Below are 18,016 nucleotides of genomic sequence, written 5' to 3' on the forward strand. Positions count from 1 at the left end.
AGAAGGGCAGCTCCTGCTCCCTTCCCTCATCCCCACGCCCTAGGAGCGGGAAATGCCACCTTCCGTTTGCACGACGAGGCCAGGTTCGCTGATAGCAGGCGTGCTATGCGTAGTTAGCCGTACCGTGCATCGTACGAGGCTGCGCAGTGGCGAGAGCCGCCAGCCCGCCCGCTCACGGAGAGACCGGCACGCCCCGGCCGCAGGCCCCGGCGCGGCGGGGAGGAGCCCGCGCGCGGCCGCCGGCGCCTCACGGGTGTGGGCGGAGCCTGCGAGGCCCGCGGGCGGGGCGGGGCGAGTAGGGGCGGTGCCGGGTGGATGAGGTCATCAAAAGGCGCCGCGGCCGGGCTGGAGGGCGGCGGGGGCTCGGCGCGAGCCCGGCAGGTAAAGCCGCGGCAGTTCGGCGCTCGCGGCCGCTCAGCGCTCGCGGCCGCTCACGCGCCCGACGGGGCTGGAAAGGGAGGGGTCCGGTAGCGGCCGTTTGTCCCGCTCGCCCCCTCTCCCTCGCACGCACCGTGTGGCCCCGGGAGCCGGCACGCTGGCGCTGAAGCGGCTGCCGGTGGTGGCTGCCGTTGTAAGCGTTCCTTCTCCGTCACGCCCCTGTGCCTCCGGCCCGGCGCGGCGGACGGGGCCCCCAGCTCCGGGCGAAGGAGGCGTGAGGGGGAGCCGGGTGTCCCGTAAGGGGCTGAGCTGCGCTCTGCTGGGCGCGCTGGCCTCTCTTGTACCGCAGCGTTCCCCGCCTCCGGCGTCGGGCCCATCCGCCGAGCCTCGTGCGAGGCGCTCCTGGAAGCTACAAAGTTACGGTCCCTGCCTTTTCTTACCGACTAAACGGCTGCGGCGGGAGAATAGTAAGCAGCAGAGTGATCAGAATGCAAAATAGGGGGTGTGCAGCCAGCAATACCTGTCGTCTTTTTTCACACTACTTACGCAGCTTGAATAGGTGCCCTTCGTGTAGGACTCTAGTTTTAAAATAACTTTAAATGTAATTCTGTTCAAGCTGCTCAAAGCTGATTAACAAGCTTTTCCACTCGTTGGCCACTTTAACACTTGGAAACGTATAGGTGAAACTTGTATCTTAATAAATGGCATTTTGTAACTCATCTGATGATTTCAGCTTAGTTGTGTGTTAGGTCCTTTACTCAGGATAATGCTTAGTTTTGCAGAGGTCAAGTTGAGTGACTGAGGTGGCTTGCCAATGTCAACATTGGAAAGAGAAGACTGTTTTTCTCATTCCAGCCTTAAGGAAATAGTTCTTTCACATTGTAGGTGGCATTCATGGTGCATTGAGTTAAAATGAGAAGGAAGTTAAAATGACAGCTGCACTGAGTTAAAAATGCTCATTCTATTTCAGCACAGTTTTGATTTGGACACTTCCTATGTCTGAACATGTTCTCACTTGCGTGCTCCATCTCCTGAAAATCAGACACACCCCTCCCTCCCCCTGTGTATTTTGAGTGGAAATAAAATCCAAGGTAATTTTGCACCTCTTTAGTGCTGTTCAGCATCTCCACAGAGTCACTGAGGTTGAAGGGGATGCTAAAGATCATCTAGTCCAATGCCCTGGCTTAAGCAAAGTTAGGTATAGCAGGTTGCCCAGGATTATGCACACCTTGAAATAATTTTGTAAAATAAAAACTTCAAAATTACGTCCTTACTCAAATGGGTTTTCTGTAAACACAGTAATTGTAAATTTGTAGGCAGGGACTTGTAAAACATTTAGCCAGGGACTTGTAAAACATTTAGCTGCATATGTTTGGGCTCTGTTTAATGGTTTTAGGTATTTGGTCACTACTGTAATACAAAGAACTGCCAATGGACTAAAGAGAGTTTATGGGGAATATCAGGATGCTCTTCCTAGCTCATTTACTGATAGTAAGTTATGTTTCGGTCTCAATCTTTGGTTAATTATGTGTTTTTCTTTGGGAATGAGTATTTTGGGAGCAGAAGGGGACTTTGATTTTTTGGTGTTTCACTCTTTATTTCACCTGAAAGAAAGGAGTTTTCTATCTTGACTTGTAATTTCAACTCATGGAAAGCTACTTCCACTGCTGCTAACTTGTAGTTGGTAAAGGTCTTCCATGATGCTCATTATTTCTATAGTTTCCAGAGTTAAAAGGAGGCTTCTGGAAAGGCACCAATTGCTTTGTCAAGGGATATTACTAATTGAATTAACTTTCACATCAAAGCCTCATTACGATGTATACTGGTTTTCTTGTGATGCAGAGTGAGGTCTGCAAGCTCTTTTGTATGGATTGGTTTGCAGTAGTTTAACAGTAGCAAATGTTTGTTAGTTCATTTAAGCCTTACTTTCATTTATAGAAAAACTCATTCCTGCCTTAAAAAGGCTTAAGATGATGGCTTAGCTATTTGTGTTAAGTGTGTGGAATAAAAATAAGTTTGTAATTACCAAAAATTATGTATACATATTACTTGATACTTAAAGAGTAAAATTACTGTTGATGCTGATGTTCAAAACTGACTTCTTGGTAAGATCTTAGTGTCTTACATTGTGTGAAAAATCTATAAAACTGGATTTGGAAGAAGCTTCCTTGAAAGCAGTTTAAAGGGAATTAGTTATGAATCTCTTATAATTATTAGAGAGAGTGTTTATCCAGAAGACTTTTAGTTGTTGTTGTTTTTTAATTTCTTCAAATGCTAAGTGGAGAGCATTCTAGTTTATAATTCTAACACCTGCATGTTGAAAGCAATTGAGTTGGCTTTTATGTACGGATGAAGCAAATCGTGCTTAACTGAAGGTGAAGAGAAACCACAGATGGCTTTATTTTGCACTGTCTTTTACATGGGGATAAAAAGCTGGTGGTGTTTAAATGGGTAGCATCTGGATATTGGCCGGTGGTATGTAGCGAAAGTCTGTGGTGCTGAAATACTTCTACAGTTTTTGAAGAATATAGTGAGTACATAATACAAACAAGTTGGTGTCTGTGCTTCAGAGATCCTTGTTTGCAGCCCAGAATATTAGCTTAAATTACCAGTTCGGCTGCATGTGCCAGGCTATGGGCTGGAGTGACTGTGCCTGGAGATATCCGTCTCTGTTGGCCGTTGTTCAAAGGGGAATTCTGGCAGAACCGGCAGATGGGAGAAGTATCTTCAAACAGACCTAGCATAAATTGGTAGGGTTTGTCTGACAGTCCTTAGTTTTCCAGGAAACTCGATTTGTGTAAATTTCTATTTAATTGCTTTAATTGGCTATTATTTCAGGGAATTAGTTTGTATACTATCTGAGAACTAGAAAAGCTGAGATAGAAATGGCCTCCGTCTTGGGGATTAATGCCTGCTACTTGTGTCAGCATTTGTGTGTGACTAAGTTTGTGCAACTCTGATTTTGCACAATAAAAAATATTACTATGGTTTTTAAGGCACTAACCAGTTAATGTATTCAAATTTTTGGAACAGCTTTAAGTTGGGAATTTTCCAGGGCTTGGCAGACGTCAAATACAGAGTTGTAACTGCCTGGTTTGGTTGGAGATCAGTTCTCTTGATGTTCTCTCATACAGCCCTCTCTTTCATTCATTTTTGTTTTCTGAGATTTTGGAAATGCATGAAAAGAAACAGCTACAGTTGTGCTCTGAAATAAGAGGTATTTTGTGTATGGGTACAAAAGAACACATTTGGCATAGTCCTTAATTTTGTCATGAAGACATATCTGAGATGACTGCATTTTGCACCTACCTTTCACTGTTCTGTATTAACAATGTAAGACAGCCTGTCACTGGCTGATCTACCAGGAGTGCAATGAAATAAAGCGTGTGCTTGGAAAGGGAGTGGGTGATTCAGTGCAGTCAGGATAGTACATTTCTAGCTTGTGCCACTATATTATGGAGTCATCTCTAATGACCATGTATCTTCTCTGTTTTTCAAGGGCTTTTTTTTGAAGTTTCTAAGCCTTTCATTTGCTTCCACCTAGTAGTGCGTGTGCTGGACCTCCCAACAAGTTCAGATGGTTTTCTGATTTTCTCATGTGGATTATTAGTGTTAGAGTGGAATTAGACTGGAATAGTTAGTTGTCAGCAACTGAAAATAATAGCTTCCTGGAATAATGGAACATCAGTATCAAGTATCATAATTGATCATTATAGTTTTTAATAGACTATTTACAGATTTAACTAGACTACTTTGTATAACAGTTATTCTCACTTTCTTAGTTTACTATTTGTAATGGGTATATTCCCAGGGTAGTTCAGATGCCTGGTTTTTTTCTTCCCCACTTTCCCCTGTAGGATGGGATTATGTTTCCAAGTTCTTCCCTTCTCCTGTCTCTTTATTTTCCTTTTAACCAAAACAACCAAAACTCTGCATTGCTCTGTATTTCTTACCATAAATAAACATTTTTTGCTATAGATATTTTTAGGAAGTTTATTCTCTAATCTTGTCTACTTTGCAACTGTGTTTTATTTTGGCTGGAAGCTCTTTTATCAGGTTTGCTTTCAGAGGCGTATGATTCTAATTCAGGCTGATGCTTTCTGTATTGAGTGGAAAAGCAATGTTATACAAATATAATTCCATGAAGGATCACTTCTCCCCTGTTTCCTATTCTTTGTGCCATTTATGCAACTCTGTTATGCACAGATGATCAAGAGTGACTCTATTAATGTTGGCCACCATCTGCTACTATTGTTGTTTATTCATTTGCAAACATCTATCTTCTAAAATATTAAAGTATATAACCAAACAGTTAGCTTGCCTTATATTTTTATGACTTACGATGTACATTTGATAAGGAAGGTACATTGAATGTGAGGTCTATTTTTAAAACGTACTAGTAGTTTGTTACATCTGTGTGTGTAGAAGTATGACATAAAACAGTGTAAAATTATCATCAAGAGTTTGTGGTAGCATTACAGTTCCTAATTTGTTTTCATGCTTAGAATCCAGCTAGTGAACCTCCTTTTCTAAAGGTGAAATGCATTACTTCCAAAAAAATGAAAACCAGATACTCATATTATGGACAGAATATAGCAAAAAATATTACAGAAGACAATGTTGTGTAAGAGAAGTATCTCAAAAAAGATGTCAGAAATAATGGCTCTAGTATCTTCTCTATGATGACAGTACCTTGATACGTGCATGAAGTAGTGAGGAACACATCAAATCCAAGGAATACTGACTCAGAACAGTGTATTTAGGAAGCAGGAGTAAAAGATGTACTATTTGCATATACAAAGCTCGGACACGTGCAGAGAACTTCCAAGGTGCACAGGAAGGATATTGCTTCAGCAGCTGAGGTAGCATGTTTCTTGTATTACGTGAACACCATGATTACAATTTATTCTCTTAACCTGTTAAGGAAGAATGAAAAGAAATGCAGAATGAATAGAAGTTCAGTTATAAAAGTGTATTAGATAGCTGGACCACAAAATAAACCAAATGATACCTGCGTGCTTTGACATTTGTATGGCAGAATGCATACCAATGGCTTTTGATTGTCAGGAAAACACTTTAGAGGTATTTAAACCACTTTAGTAACAACACAACATATATTACATCAGTGTTCAAAAAATACGTGAGGTATGAATATATAGGCAAGACTTTCCATTTCTGTGCAGTTAGCATAGGCAGTTCTTTTTGTTTAAAACAAAAGCCCCATTTCTCTTTCTATCTTTCACACTCCAGCTCCTTCTCCCTGTGAAAGTGAGGAAAATGTTGAATGACAAATGCTAGTCTGAATTAGTTCCATGATTGTAGGCTGTCTGGGAGTCAAGTTTGTTACACTTCATCTGAATCTGTATTCAATTAGTTGGAAAAAAAGTAGGGAAGAATCTTGCCTTTGTATACCTAGGCTTGACTTGCAAATTTGCAAAACGTTGCAGCTCTTGATTTTGCTTAGGATTTTGATAAGCTGTATTTTAGTACTTGCAGTATAAAACGTGTTGGTGGGATAATTATATTATGATTTTTGTACATTTTTTGGGAGGTCTTGGTTGAAGAAAAGATAGAAGTTGCATTTAATCAAATGCAGTTGGAGTCAAATGGTAAATTAAATCATTATTTACATCCTGTTCTGTTACATTCCCCACATGTTTATGAAAAGACATCACAGTTCAAATAAAGAGGAGAGCATGGGGTTTACAAGTATGTTTGATTGTTGCACAGCTACACCTTTTTTTCTTTTTTCTTCTCACCTGTCTCTTGTACCTGTCATTACAACTTTTTGCTTCTATGAGTGCTCACATACTTTCTCTCTGTCTCATCTCGCTGATTTAGTCATGTTGGACCAATGAGGAGCAGACTTCAAACAAAATATCAGCATGTTTTTTACAATATTATTGAAATAGCAGTACTGATTGAAAGGAAATATATAGATACCTAGCACTTAAACAAATGCAACAATATACATACACATATATCTTTTTGTCCTGTTCAGTTATGGGTTTTCACTATGGTCCTTTTAAGAAATTAAAAAAACCCCCCAACTTTTAGCTCTGATATTACATTCTGCAGTAATTTTTATCCTCCTCTTTTGTTGAAGTGCATCCTTCCTTTATCAATTTTTGCTTGTCTTTTCTTTTTTTCACTTGGTTTGATTTCTGGTTTGCTTGAATGTCATTCCTGTATCATCTGTTTCATTGCTACAGAGGTTGGGTGCATAGTCATTAATTGCCTTGATCTTTTACTTTTGTTCTTGATACTGAAAAGGCTGTCTGTTTAAGTGACCAAATAAACAACTCATTCCTGTCTTTTCTTCTTGGATAAAGCTGAGGCATTCTCCCAGCGTGGTTGAGATTCACTGTTTGATAAGCCAAGCACAGCCCGAAGGAGGAGTAGATATCCATCTTGTCTGGAACGCAACCATTTAGCCATGTATTTTAATGTCATAAAATTAGCAGTCCTGTTGAAGACAATGCATCTGTTCATCTCATGTCAAGTTAATTCTTATGTAACATGGCTTTGGGCCCAAATGAAACATTTAAATCATCTTTCTAGCTCTTAATCAGGTGACTATCATATATATGCCTTAAAATATTTCTACTAGATTGTTCTAAATTCTAGGTAGCCATATACTGTTTTTCTGTATTGCAAATGCTGTGTGCTTTCCAAAAATGCATCATTTTACCATTAAATTTCTTGTTAATAAAGCAGGTGTAAGTAAAATGGGATTAAAAAGCGCAACTCTTTTGCAGCTCCATTAATATTTGCTTTTTTAAAAAAATCTGGAAAATACATTGTGTTAGCACTGATTATACTTCTATAAATTTTGGTCTGATGTGAGTCTGAAGTTGTAAGAAGAAAAGTTTAAAGGCAGTGTGTATTGTTTGTATTTTATAATCACTTATAATTTTAAAGAGAGCATTTTATTGCATATGTACCAAACTGATTTAATGCATAGTGGTGTAACATTACCCACACACAAGAGGGCACACTAAGTCCTCTGGAATATAATTATGGAAAACCTTTTCAGTTAGGGTAAATTCATATCTGCAAAGAAAATAATAAAAACACATGTCGAATGTGGTGCTATCTATAATTTTCAACAAATGTTTTGTAAGAATATTTTATGTACATGCCAGAAAACTTAACTAATCTTACCTTAAAGTCCTTTTGGTTTAGTGCAGTGAATATTGTGAAGTTCTGTGACTGAAGATTAGCATTGTTGTTTAAGCTGGCTTAAAGAAAAGAAAAGTAGAAAGTAATCTAACGCTCACGTCATCATTTCTTTCTTACCATAGTGTGTTATAGTCAAAAGATTATAAATATAAGAGTTCCCATAGTGAAGTGAAGTTCCAGGACTCAAATACAAACATTTAATGATCTGAAAAGCTTTTAAAAATTATTGTTAGCTTTTGGTAAAGTTCTTTCCTGTTCACATTGCAGGTTTTATTTTGTACTCTCTCTCTGAAATAAGAACAATGCCTCTCTGCTTCCATCCCTAAAATTTATGTATGGATTGAGTTTTTTTAAAGATACATTAGTGTCACTTGAAGATTTTTTGTCCTTGGATTCACCTTAATTTATTACTGAAGTAACAATTGATTTAAGTTTTAAGGACCATTTCCCCCTCAGTCTTTTCTGTACTAGTGTTAGCTTTGTAATTCTGTTTCAGAGCTTTTTAGAGTCATTGGAAAAAGTAAATAATTAGACTTCACTATGCATTTGAGTTTCTGTTCATTTCTTGCGTTTTCCCATCCCTCCCTTCCCCAGAAGACATTTAGTGGCCCAATCTCCATTAAAAGCACTAGGTACTATCTCTGTAGGTCTGTATAACTCCTGAAAATCTGTCATAACAGTTTGCAGAAGATGTCTTAGGATGCCTTTTAAAAGATTCTTAAGGAATTTTCTTTCACAAAACAATCAATGCAGACAATATTGTTTAGGCATCTAAATAATATTATTTAGGCATCTTCATTGTTACAAACAATTAACATTTTTAAGTAGTCACTCTGAATACTGTGTGGAAGATCACCCTAATAGTATATCAATGAAATACATATTAAAGCTAAATTCTATGTGGAAAATAAACCAGCAACTTTAGAAACAGTGATGTAGTCTGACTACTTGTAAACATAGTATTTTGCAAATTTCTGGTTAACTTGACCATGGAGCAGAAGAGTAATATTTTGTTTGTTGTCTTGTTATTTCAGCTACATCCTAGACTTCTACTGAAAATGTAGAGAACACTGTTTCCCGGGAGTATATTTTGGTATACTCATTCTTAAAATTATGTATTTCTGTTCTTATTCTTTATCTGCTCCTTACCTGTTCATTGTTTCAGTTCAACAACAACAAAAAAGCAGCTCTGTGGAATAGAAAAACGACCATTTTTTGTATTTTTAAAAAAGTTAGCTCTATTTAATGCAGTATAATATGGAATGTAGTTGTATTTGCAAGACAGCTTAGTATCTTTTTGCTTGTCTTTTCTCTGTGCCCCTCTAAGAAGAGTCTGGCTCCATCTTCTGTATGCAACCCTTTAGATACTGGGATATAGCAGGTAATCTTCCCTAACTGCCTCATCCTAAGGCTAACCAGCTCCAGTGCCATCAGCCTCTCCTACTTTTGTGTGCTTCAGTCCTCTAGCCATGTTAGTGGCTCTCTGCTAGGCCTATTCTGTCAATGAAATTGCAGTTTTTCAATAGGCTTATTATAAACCACATTTCTTTCCACAGGATTAAGTTAAGCTAATGAATTGTTAGGCAATCAGCTTCTGAGTATTTAGTGGTAAAAAACACGCAGTGGAGGCTTGTCAAAAGTTAAAGTTGTTAAAATAATCTGATTGCTTTCTCTTACTAAACAACCGAGCTATTAGATAATGAAGAAATAATAGAAGTTTTGCTTGCCTTTGAAAGGACTGTTGTGTCCTATATTAACTTTCTTTAATTTGCCTTCGAATTTAATTTTTTTTTATTTGTTTGTAATTTAAAAACCCACCAAACAGAACTCTCAAGACCATCTTCAGCATTCACCAGTGATTTAATTTTCAACTCTGAGAGCATTTTAAGTTCATTTTAACATGCTTAAATGTAGTTGTGTCTGTCCTGTGTTTTGCTCAATTTTTGTTAAATTTGGATATGGCCTCATGCTGGGTTTAAGTCTGTCCCGATGTGAACTGCCTCCTGAAGGGCGATCATATTCTGTCCTCAGCTGCATGTTCCTGCCTCTTCCTTTGAGTTGTCTTCTGCACTTGTGTAGCTGCATAGGAAGGAAGGCTGTGCTGAAATTTGCGGAAGACAGACACATTTCCTATTCTGGCATCTCAGGCTAAGGTTGGCTTAGTTTTGTTGTGAATACACACCTTCACGTGTTTTATGCTTGCATTAGTTGAATGATTGGAGGGGGTCAATCTGGAGAGGTTACAAGCACTTTGGAGTTCAGGATGTAAGTGATTTTTAAAAATTATTTGAAATCATTAAGTTGAAATTCAATAGCAGTAAGTACAAAGTATTACAGAAAGAGAAATTCAGTGTGCAAATAAAAAATTGGGAGAAGCTCAGAGAATTGTTTTGTGGTTATAGCAATATCAGCTCAGGTTTAATAGAGCAAACACTGAGATTTAAAGGCTGAGGTTACAAAGAAACACCACTTCTGGCTTTAGCAATACAAGTATTTATTGTCTTTCTTGCCGGGGCTCTGCTGCCCCTGTGGATCTGTTGAATGACCAGGCTATGTAAATGATCTTAATTTATTATGGGCAAAATGAACTATTTTGACTCAGAGCACAGTTTAAGCTTTATTTTAATAATCTGCCTATTCTCAACTGGTGCGTTCAGTCATTGGAGAGATGGAAGAGTGACCTCCAAGTGGGGTTGGAGGTTAGAAGAGGTGAGAAGCAAATGAGTGCTTCCACAGTATAACTAGGTCCTCTTTATCCAAAACTTTAGGAAAAATGAACTTAGTGAAGCTTAGAGGGAAAAAAAATGCTTACAGGAAAGAACATTTAATTACATATTTTGAAAAAATGGATCATGCTAACTAGTGAAACTGAACGATTCCCTTCTGCAGAGGTTTTTAAAAACAGTAGAAGAGTGTTTCACATACTTCTGTCTCATCTCAAGGGAAAGAACTAGATTGTTCCACTGAGGACTCTTCCAGGCAATGTAATTAATCTATCAGATATATGAGGTATGTATGCAATAGTGGAGGCACGAAAAAATAGAGCAAAGAAACAAACAAGATATACTTTGAGAGTATTTTTAATAAATCTAGAGTTTGGATTACATGGGTAAGAAAGGCAAAATGTGGTAGAAATTACACAGTTGGCTGATGAAAATATGTTTTGATGTGAATGAACAGTAACCTGCCAAAATTCTAGTTCACACATACAGGGCACATCTTAAATAGCTTCCTGCATGTATTTGAAAATTATCACTTTTAATGAGTATTGGGTGTGTATTTTAAGCAGTGCAAATATTTAGAGTCAGGCTATGAACTTTCTAAATATTTTAAATGAAGTAAACTAGACAAGTGTGCATAGTTAATTTGGGCAGATATGAATAGGAGCGGGCAAGAGCTGAGAGTCCCATGCCTTATCAATACTGTGGAACCCCGGAGAGTGATGTAGCCCGAGTGTTCTTGTAATATCTACCATTACTTTGTAAAGCTAGATGTTTCCATATAGAGAGCTCTGTCTTTAGACTCTATTTTTCTTTTAAAATGTATATAAAATAACATTTTTTAATGTCTCATTGCTTGCCCATAAAGCAGAGAATGCTGTGGTAGTAAGAGTGTGCTAATGACATACTGCTTTGGAAATGCATCGTGATAGCTTCTAATGAAATGATCAAACCATTCCTGAAAAATACCATGTTTTTCAACTTTCACAACCTGAGATGCATATTTATATTCTCTGAAATTTCTGATCTGATACATTTTATTGAAGTTTTAATGTTAAGAAGTATCAGCAATTGAAAAAGCTAATAGGGATGTAGGAAACACCTCATTACCATTATAAAGGTAGTATTATATGTGGCTGTTTCTTTACAGGACTATAGTGCTAGATGGAGTTGCAACTAAACATTTTTTTTAGGACTTTTTTCTTCTAAAATCTCAACTTGGATACAGTCTTAAGAGATGTCTTTTATCAATTTTGTCTTATTTTGCTATTTTATACAATTTTGTATTGTTGCAGGGAGTTAGGCTTCTGCTTTTCAGCAGGTAGAAGAAAATGTCTGGTTTTGTTAACAAGCCTTGCTAATGAATTATTATATACTTCTCAGCAAGGGGCTTTATCTCTGCAGTTCCACACTGCATATTCCCACTGGGTTTTTGAATTTCTAGAGGAGTTTTTAATTATCACAGTGGTAAGGAAGTCATGGCAATAATGAATGTAGAGTTCCTGCCTCCAGAGAATGGTAATATATAGTGGAAATACAAAATCAAGGGGAGGGCTTATGTAATAAATGATCAAAGCAATTACGCTAATAGCAGCTTCTTTCCAATTTGTCTTAAATTTGGTGTTTTTCTATATGCTATCTATGGACTATTGCTGCTGGCAGAAAGGTGCGGAATTGTGCTTTAGCAAAAGTTTTGTGGATGAGTTCCTCACTAAGTTAAGAACTGTCCAGTGCAAGAATGTTAGTGGACAATTTCTTTACAGAAGAATTGACAGTAAATTAACAGCATGTGCAGCATCTCTGATGTTTATTTAGAGTTCCAAGGTTGGACTTCAAGGTTCTTTTCCTGCTTTTTAGCATTTACTTTTGGCCACTTATTTATATTATAGAAATAGATATGTCTAAGTTACTGGAATTGACATTATATGGATATGACCAAAACCAGTTTTAAGCTAACCTCTAAAATTGATTTTTTTAAAATAGTTTTTTTTGTTTTATAGTATGTTTCTGGTATTTCTTAATCTGTACAACTATACAATAGTAGAAGACATTGCTGCTGTGCATGACCATGAAACACTAGAGAACAGGGAAAGGAAGTAATCTCATTTATAATTTCTATTCTCCTAACAGTGGATTTTTGGCATGTTATTTAGTGAGCAGTAACTCTCTGGAGGCTCTAGGCATAGACCAGATAATATAGAAATGACGTTTTTAAAAAAATCAGGCTTTTTGTTTGTGCACATTTTTTTCCTCCTCTGAATTCAGTGTATGTACGTTTGCAGTTGGAAATTGAAAAAACTGGTGAAGCTGTTAGCAAGTATGTTTGGTTTATCTAGAAGCAGGTACAGTATGAAGTATCAGGACTTCAATTAACATCATGCAGACAGAAATTCACACTGAGGATGTGTATTGCAAGATTGACAAATAAGTTCATGGTCATATATTTCCTTGGACTTCTTCAGTGTTCTTTTAAAAATAATTTTCCATCTATTGTTGCAGATTATACCATCTGAAGTCTTCATATTTAGAAACTCCACAGTTGATTAGTGGAGTTTGCTGTACCTTCATAATGTAACTCCAACTTTTAAAAAGCTAAAATTGGTGAAATTATTACAAAATTAACATTTAAATTAAAAGCATGCATGATTACCCTGTCTTAAAACTGTAGTGCATAAATTCAGTTTCTTTCCTGCTTACGAGAACTCTAAATAGGACTATCTCAATTTACTTGAGACACCACCTCACTTCATAGGTTGCAACTTCCAGTGTGAGGCTTTGGTAGAGAAATAAAATTATCATTTGTAACAGAAGCATACTTTGCACAGAAGTCAGAGCTTTTTGCTAATTCAATATCAATATGGAATTATCAAAATACAGTACAAAAATACAAAGATATTTGAATGAGTCCCCAACACTGTCAGAACAGAATAGCATATCAGCTTCTTTATTGGGCAGTTCTAATGTTCTGTAGACTCCTTAAAAATATTTCATTAAAACATTATTGACAGGTTCAGAAGCCAACACACCTGAAAACAGCCATTTAAATTCACTTACTAGTGCTTGGAGATAAGAGAGGCTACCTGCAGTTTTTGAAAGCTGAGATATCTAAAGTAAGATGTTTTAAGATAGGATTAAACAGACACAGTGTTACATGAATTAAAATTCAGTGTCAGAGTGTATGCAGTAATAGTTGTTACTTGTCTACAAATGTGTTCCTCTTGTCTGTTGCTCTGTTTGTAAACATGATCCCACGTGTCATCTCCACGAAACAGAAGTGTTGATCTGAAACTTCCAACTGTGAAAAATGGATGTCCACTCTGCATGTTTTTTAGCCTCATTGGACTTTGTTTTCAATTGTTTCTCAAATCTCATGGATTTCATGTTTTGGTATTAATAGTTTTGAGGAGTATTTACATTTATGGAATTTAATTTTTTGGTAATGCTTCAATTAATTGTGGGAGTTTTTTAATTTGGATTGAGTTTACTTGTATGGCACTATTTGACTCCTTTTAATCTGCCCTATTAATTAACATTAAATAAATCTGTCAGTCCTCTAAATACAAAATAAGTGTGGTTTTGTAGGCATTGAACTGCAGCTTTACTATTTATTTTAAGGTGTTCAGAGGTACTTCTTACCATGGCAGCTGAGAATTTAATGTAAGTTAGTGTAATTATCTTAATACTTTTGAGGTAAGAAATTGATCATACTTCCAAATGGAAAACAGAAAAACAGGGATATAAACACTTATTAGTAATATAGCACAAATATTTGTTGTTAGTATAGTACTTACATTTTATAAAATGTATCAGTATTATATTATACCTGGTTTTCAAATGAGAAAATCTAAGTATTTGTGCGAAACAGGGATTCTTGAATGCCAGTTCAGTGTTGGGTTTTTTTCTCCACCAAGTGACTTTATTTCATTTCTCTACCACCATACTTAGCTAACCTGTCAGAAGTCATAATGTGTTGGTAGTCAGAAAAAAATCCAGATAACATCAAGTTCAGTCCACAGTGTTACGCACAGACATCGTATTCCCAGTTAGGTGTCAAGACAAGGACATGACTGGAATGGCCAGATGCTATTTATAGACATTGCTCATTCACTAAGCTGAGGTTTGCTGAATCTTCCCTCAGCCTTTCTTACAGGTCTTCCTAAATGCTTTAGCTCCACTTCTGTACTATTTTCTAGACTTCCTTAAACTAAGTAGAAACCAATCACTATGATGTTATTAGGACCCAACATGCATTTCAGGCTACTTAATTCTTCACCTTCCTCTGTTGTTTTTTTTTTAAGTCAAACTGGCAAAACACAGATCAAACACTGCGCATATATCTGCAAAGATAAGTTATCTTTGGAAAGCCACACTGAACTCACTAGGACTCTGCAGGAGCTCATGAACCTGGTTTTGGATCCTGATACAAGGTTGAATTCTGAAAGTATGCAGACTTACACATCAGTTAAGGCAGTGCAAGATGCAAAGTGTTTTCTTGCAAATATGTGAAGTTTGAAAGCACTCAAAATAGTAAACTGTTATGATGAACAAGATGATTATTAAATTCGGAGAAAAAGTTTGGGAAAACTCTCAAACAGAGAATAGAGAAGTATCTACTGGAAGCAGTTCAAAAGATGCAATGAGAGTCTCTTGCAGGCAATCTTCAAATTATTCTGAATTTACTGGGATTTTTCAGTGAAAGAGGGCCTTCTGAAGTGACCTTGGTGCCCTGGTATGTTTGCAAAAGTGCAGGAGGGTTGATATAAAAGTGAAAGATTTTTCTCAGCTTGTCTTCAAAGAGATCCCTGTAAGAGCTGTTTCTGACTGGTAGAAAGCCATCAAAGAAGGGAGATATTTGCTATGTTTTGTGTGGTTTGTGTGAAGCTAGTTCAGGGAACAGTATATAGATAATTTCTTGGCCTGAGTCTTTCACTTACTGATGCTAGCTTGATACATGCCCTGCATTCCTACAAGAGAAACAGCAAGACTTGGGGGAGTCTGGATTCTCCTCTGTGCTGACTTTGAGAACTCAACAAAAACTGACTTTGGACACTGAAGTCTGCGATGAGGCTGTGAAACTGTGAAACAATGTCACAAGGGAATATCTGTTCACTTAAGGCACTTAAAAACAGAATTGGCTGCCTATCATGAAAGCATCACTGAATTGGCAGGGAGAGAATTGCACATCTTAACAGTTGCTTCTTCCTCTGATTTCTGTTTCTAGTCTAGAAAGTAGACAAAAAGGACTTAAGTGAGCTAAAAGTGCATAACTTTAGCTCAATGGTTATAGCAAAACAGAGAGTGCATGACAGTTTAACTTCTGTGATTAACTTCTGCCTGTTGTTGCAACAAATGTTGATGCATTTTAATATTTTCTTGCTTTTATAGGTATTTGCCTATTTTCCAGTGAGAAGACCTTTTTTTTTTCCTGTAAGATGCTGTTATCCTGAGTGTTAATGGGTTTCCAGCTATTAGGATGTAATCATATACCGTAAGTATTTAATTATAAATTTGAAAAATCTTCATGAGCAATCTCAAAGGAATACTTGGAATGCACAAATTGGCTCATTTTCTTGTAATTTACTAGAAGTGCTGATATGAGAGCAGTTGTAATGTGGAAAGTACATTAATCTGTGGAGATGCATTGTATATATGAAATTATTGCTTTAAAACTTTAAGACAGATGAGGTGATTTAGGCTTACTCTTGTTACTTAGAATCATAGCAGAGAAATTATCACTATCTTTTGAGGTAATGCATTTGAAATAAATACAGCAACCTTAAAAACAAACAGTGCAGTAATAAATTAAATTAGATGTTGAATAACCATGTATCTTTTCTAAAGGATTATTGTGGGTGAAGAGAGTCAACAGGAGGCCTCTAGGAAAGTTTTGTTCTTTCAGTTTATAGAAGCTGTCTAGAAATACTGTCACTTGAGATCTTCTCTGAAAAATAAAGCCAGTGGTTCTTGACAGCAAATCCTGAAGCAGCTAGCTTGATGCCATTCTGTGGAGACACAATCACCCTTTGGCTGTACTATTTTTAATAAAGGCAACTGCATTTTAAATAACTTTTAGATTTAATGCATTTCAGAAACAGTTGTGGAAAGATTATCTGATTTCTTTTTGTTTTTGTTTTTAGTAGAATGTGAGAAGTGGAGGAATTGCAATTAATTTCAATGCTGTAATGTTAATCAAAATTATTTTTGCCAGTGGGAGGCTGAATATCCTTGCTCTTTATGGAGACATCACATGTAAGAAATGTTTAAGGCTTTTTAAAACTGTTGCCCCATAGTCTGGAACATGGAGACACAGCTAGACCCCATGAAGGATGACTTGCCCTTAATGGCCAACACTAGCTACATGCTTGTAAAGCACTATATATTGGACTTGGATGTGGATTTTAAAAGTAAAGTTATTGAAGGCATCATAGTTCTATTCTTTGAGACTGGTAGTGGGTACAGGAAAACCAGCAGTACTGGCAAAGACGACTGCCAGTCACAGTTTGATGAAACCTGTAAAATGAGGGCATCTGAACTCTGCCACATTCCTGTGACAAATGTGAGTGCCTGTTCATCTAAAACGGAATATATTGATTTTCCTGTCTGCGGTAAAGGTGAAGAAGATACTTCTGATAAAAATGGTAACCATAGCAACGAGGAACAGGCTTCTGGGATTTCTAGTTCAAAGGACTGCTGTGACATAGAGAATCATGGGAACAAGGATTTTCTGCTGGTATTGGACTGCTGTGATTTATCTGTGCTAAAGGTTGAGGAGGTAGATGTTGCTGCTGTGTCAGGCATTGAAAAATTCACAAGGTCTGCCAAGGTAACTGATGTTTCAAAGGAGCTGGAAAATCTCAGGAATCAGATTGTACATGAACTTGTGACTCTACCTGCAGATCGCTGGAAGGAACAGCTATACTATTTTACTCGCTGCAGCCAGGCGCCTGGCTGTGGAGAGCTTCTGTTTACTACTGGCACTTGGAGCTTGGAGATCAGAAAATCAGGAATTCAGACTCCAACAGACTTTCCTCATGCAATAAGAATATGGTACAAAACCACACCGGAGGGAAGATCTGTTACATGGACTACAGACCAGAATGGCAGGTATGTAACTATTAGCTGAAAGCTTTGCACACATTAATTTTAAACATAGGTGCAAGAATGTATGATCATGTAATGCTGAGCAACTGTGAAGATGGTGAGCATTCTCTTCCATTGTTTTCATTTCGTCCTTGGTTTGAATCCTGTTGCTGTCCTGTAGGAGAACAGACAAACTCTCTGCTCAAGAAACCCCAATGGACTTGCAGACCTCAGGCCTGTCTAAGTGATTGCATTTGCTCATTCTGACTGAGAGTAAATAATTGTTGTGTATTGGAATAAGTGTGTGCAGGGAATAGGGGATGAGAAGGTATGCATGACAGGTTATTTTCACTTTAGTACTTTGTGTTCCTTTTCCTTCCTGGCTTACACAACTGATCATACAGCATAAAGATCAGTATACACAATATTGAATAGAATTGCTTCACAACTAGTCTTTTATCAATACTGTAATAAGTTTAGAAATGCAGTCTTTTCCCGTTTAGTCTCTCATAATCAACTTTTTAAATCTCCTTCATCTATTATGTAAAGCACATTGATTATAGCAAATGAACTACAAACTGAAACTGCAAGAAGAATTGTCATTTTATCTAGCGTTTGTGAAAGCACACAGTGTTGTACAGAAATCTTCAAGATAA

At 37.3% G+C, this 18,016-nt stretch overlaps 1 protein-coding gene across 11 annotated transcripts in view; it reads left to right on the forward strand.

The window, feature by feature from the left end:
* The first annotated feature begins 314 nt into the window (after nucleotides 1-314).
* AOPEP (aminopeptidase O (putative)) overlaps nucleotides 315-18,016 on the forward strand; it is a 209,848-nt gene continuing 192,146 nt past the window's right edge. For 6 of the 11 annotated variants that reach the window (XM_072859719.1, XM_072859727.1, XM_072859729.1 and 3 more), the window contains exons 1-3: nucleotides 395-845; nucleotides 15,666-15,768; nucleotides 16,418-17,384. In XM_072859719.1, coding sequence (XP_072715820.1) covers nucleotides 16,579-17,384 — 806 coding nt within the window. In that variant the 5' untranslated portion in view covers nucleotides 395-845; nucleotides 15,666-15,768; nucleotides 16,418-16,578. The other 5 variants (XM_072859722.1, XM_072859731.1, XM_072859721.1 and 2 more) reach the window with 5 other exon arrangements.

The sequence above is a fragment of the Ciconia boyciana genome, chromosome 4 (assembly GCF_034638445.1).
Source record: "Ciconia boyciana chromosome 4, ASM3463844v1, whole genome shotgun sequence".
Classification (NCBI taxonomy): domain Eukaryota; kingdom Metazoa; phylum Chordata; class Aves; order Ciconiiformes; family Ciconiidae; genus Ciconia; species Ciconia boyciana.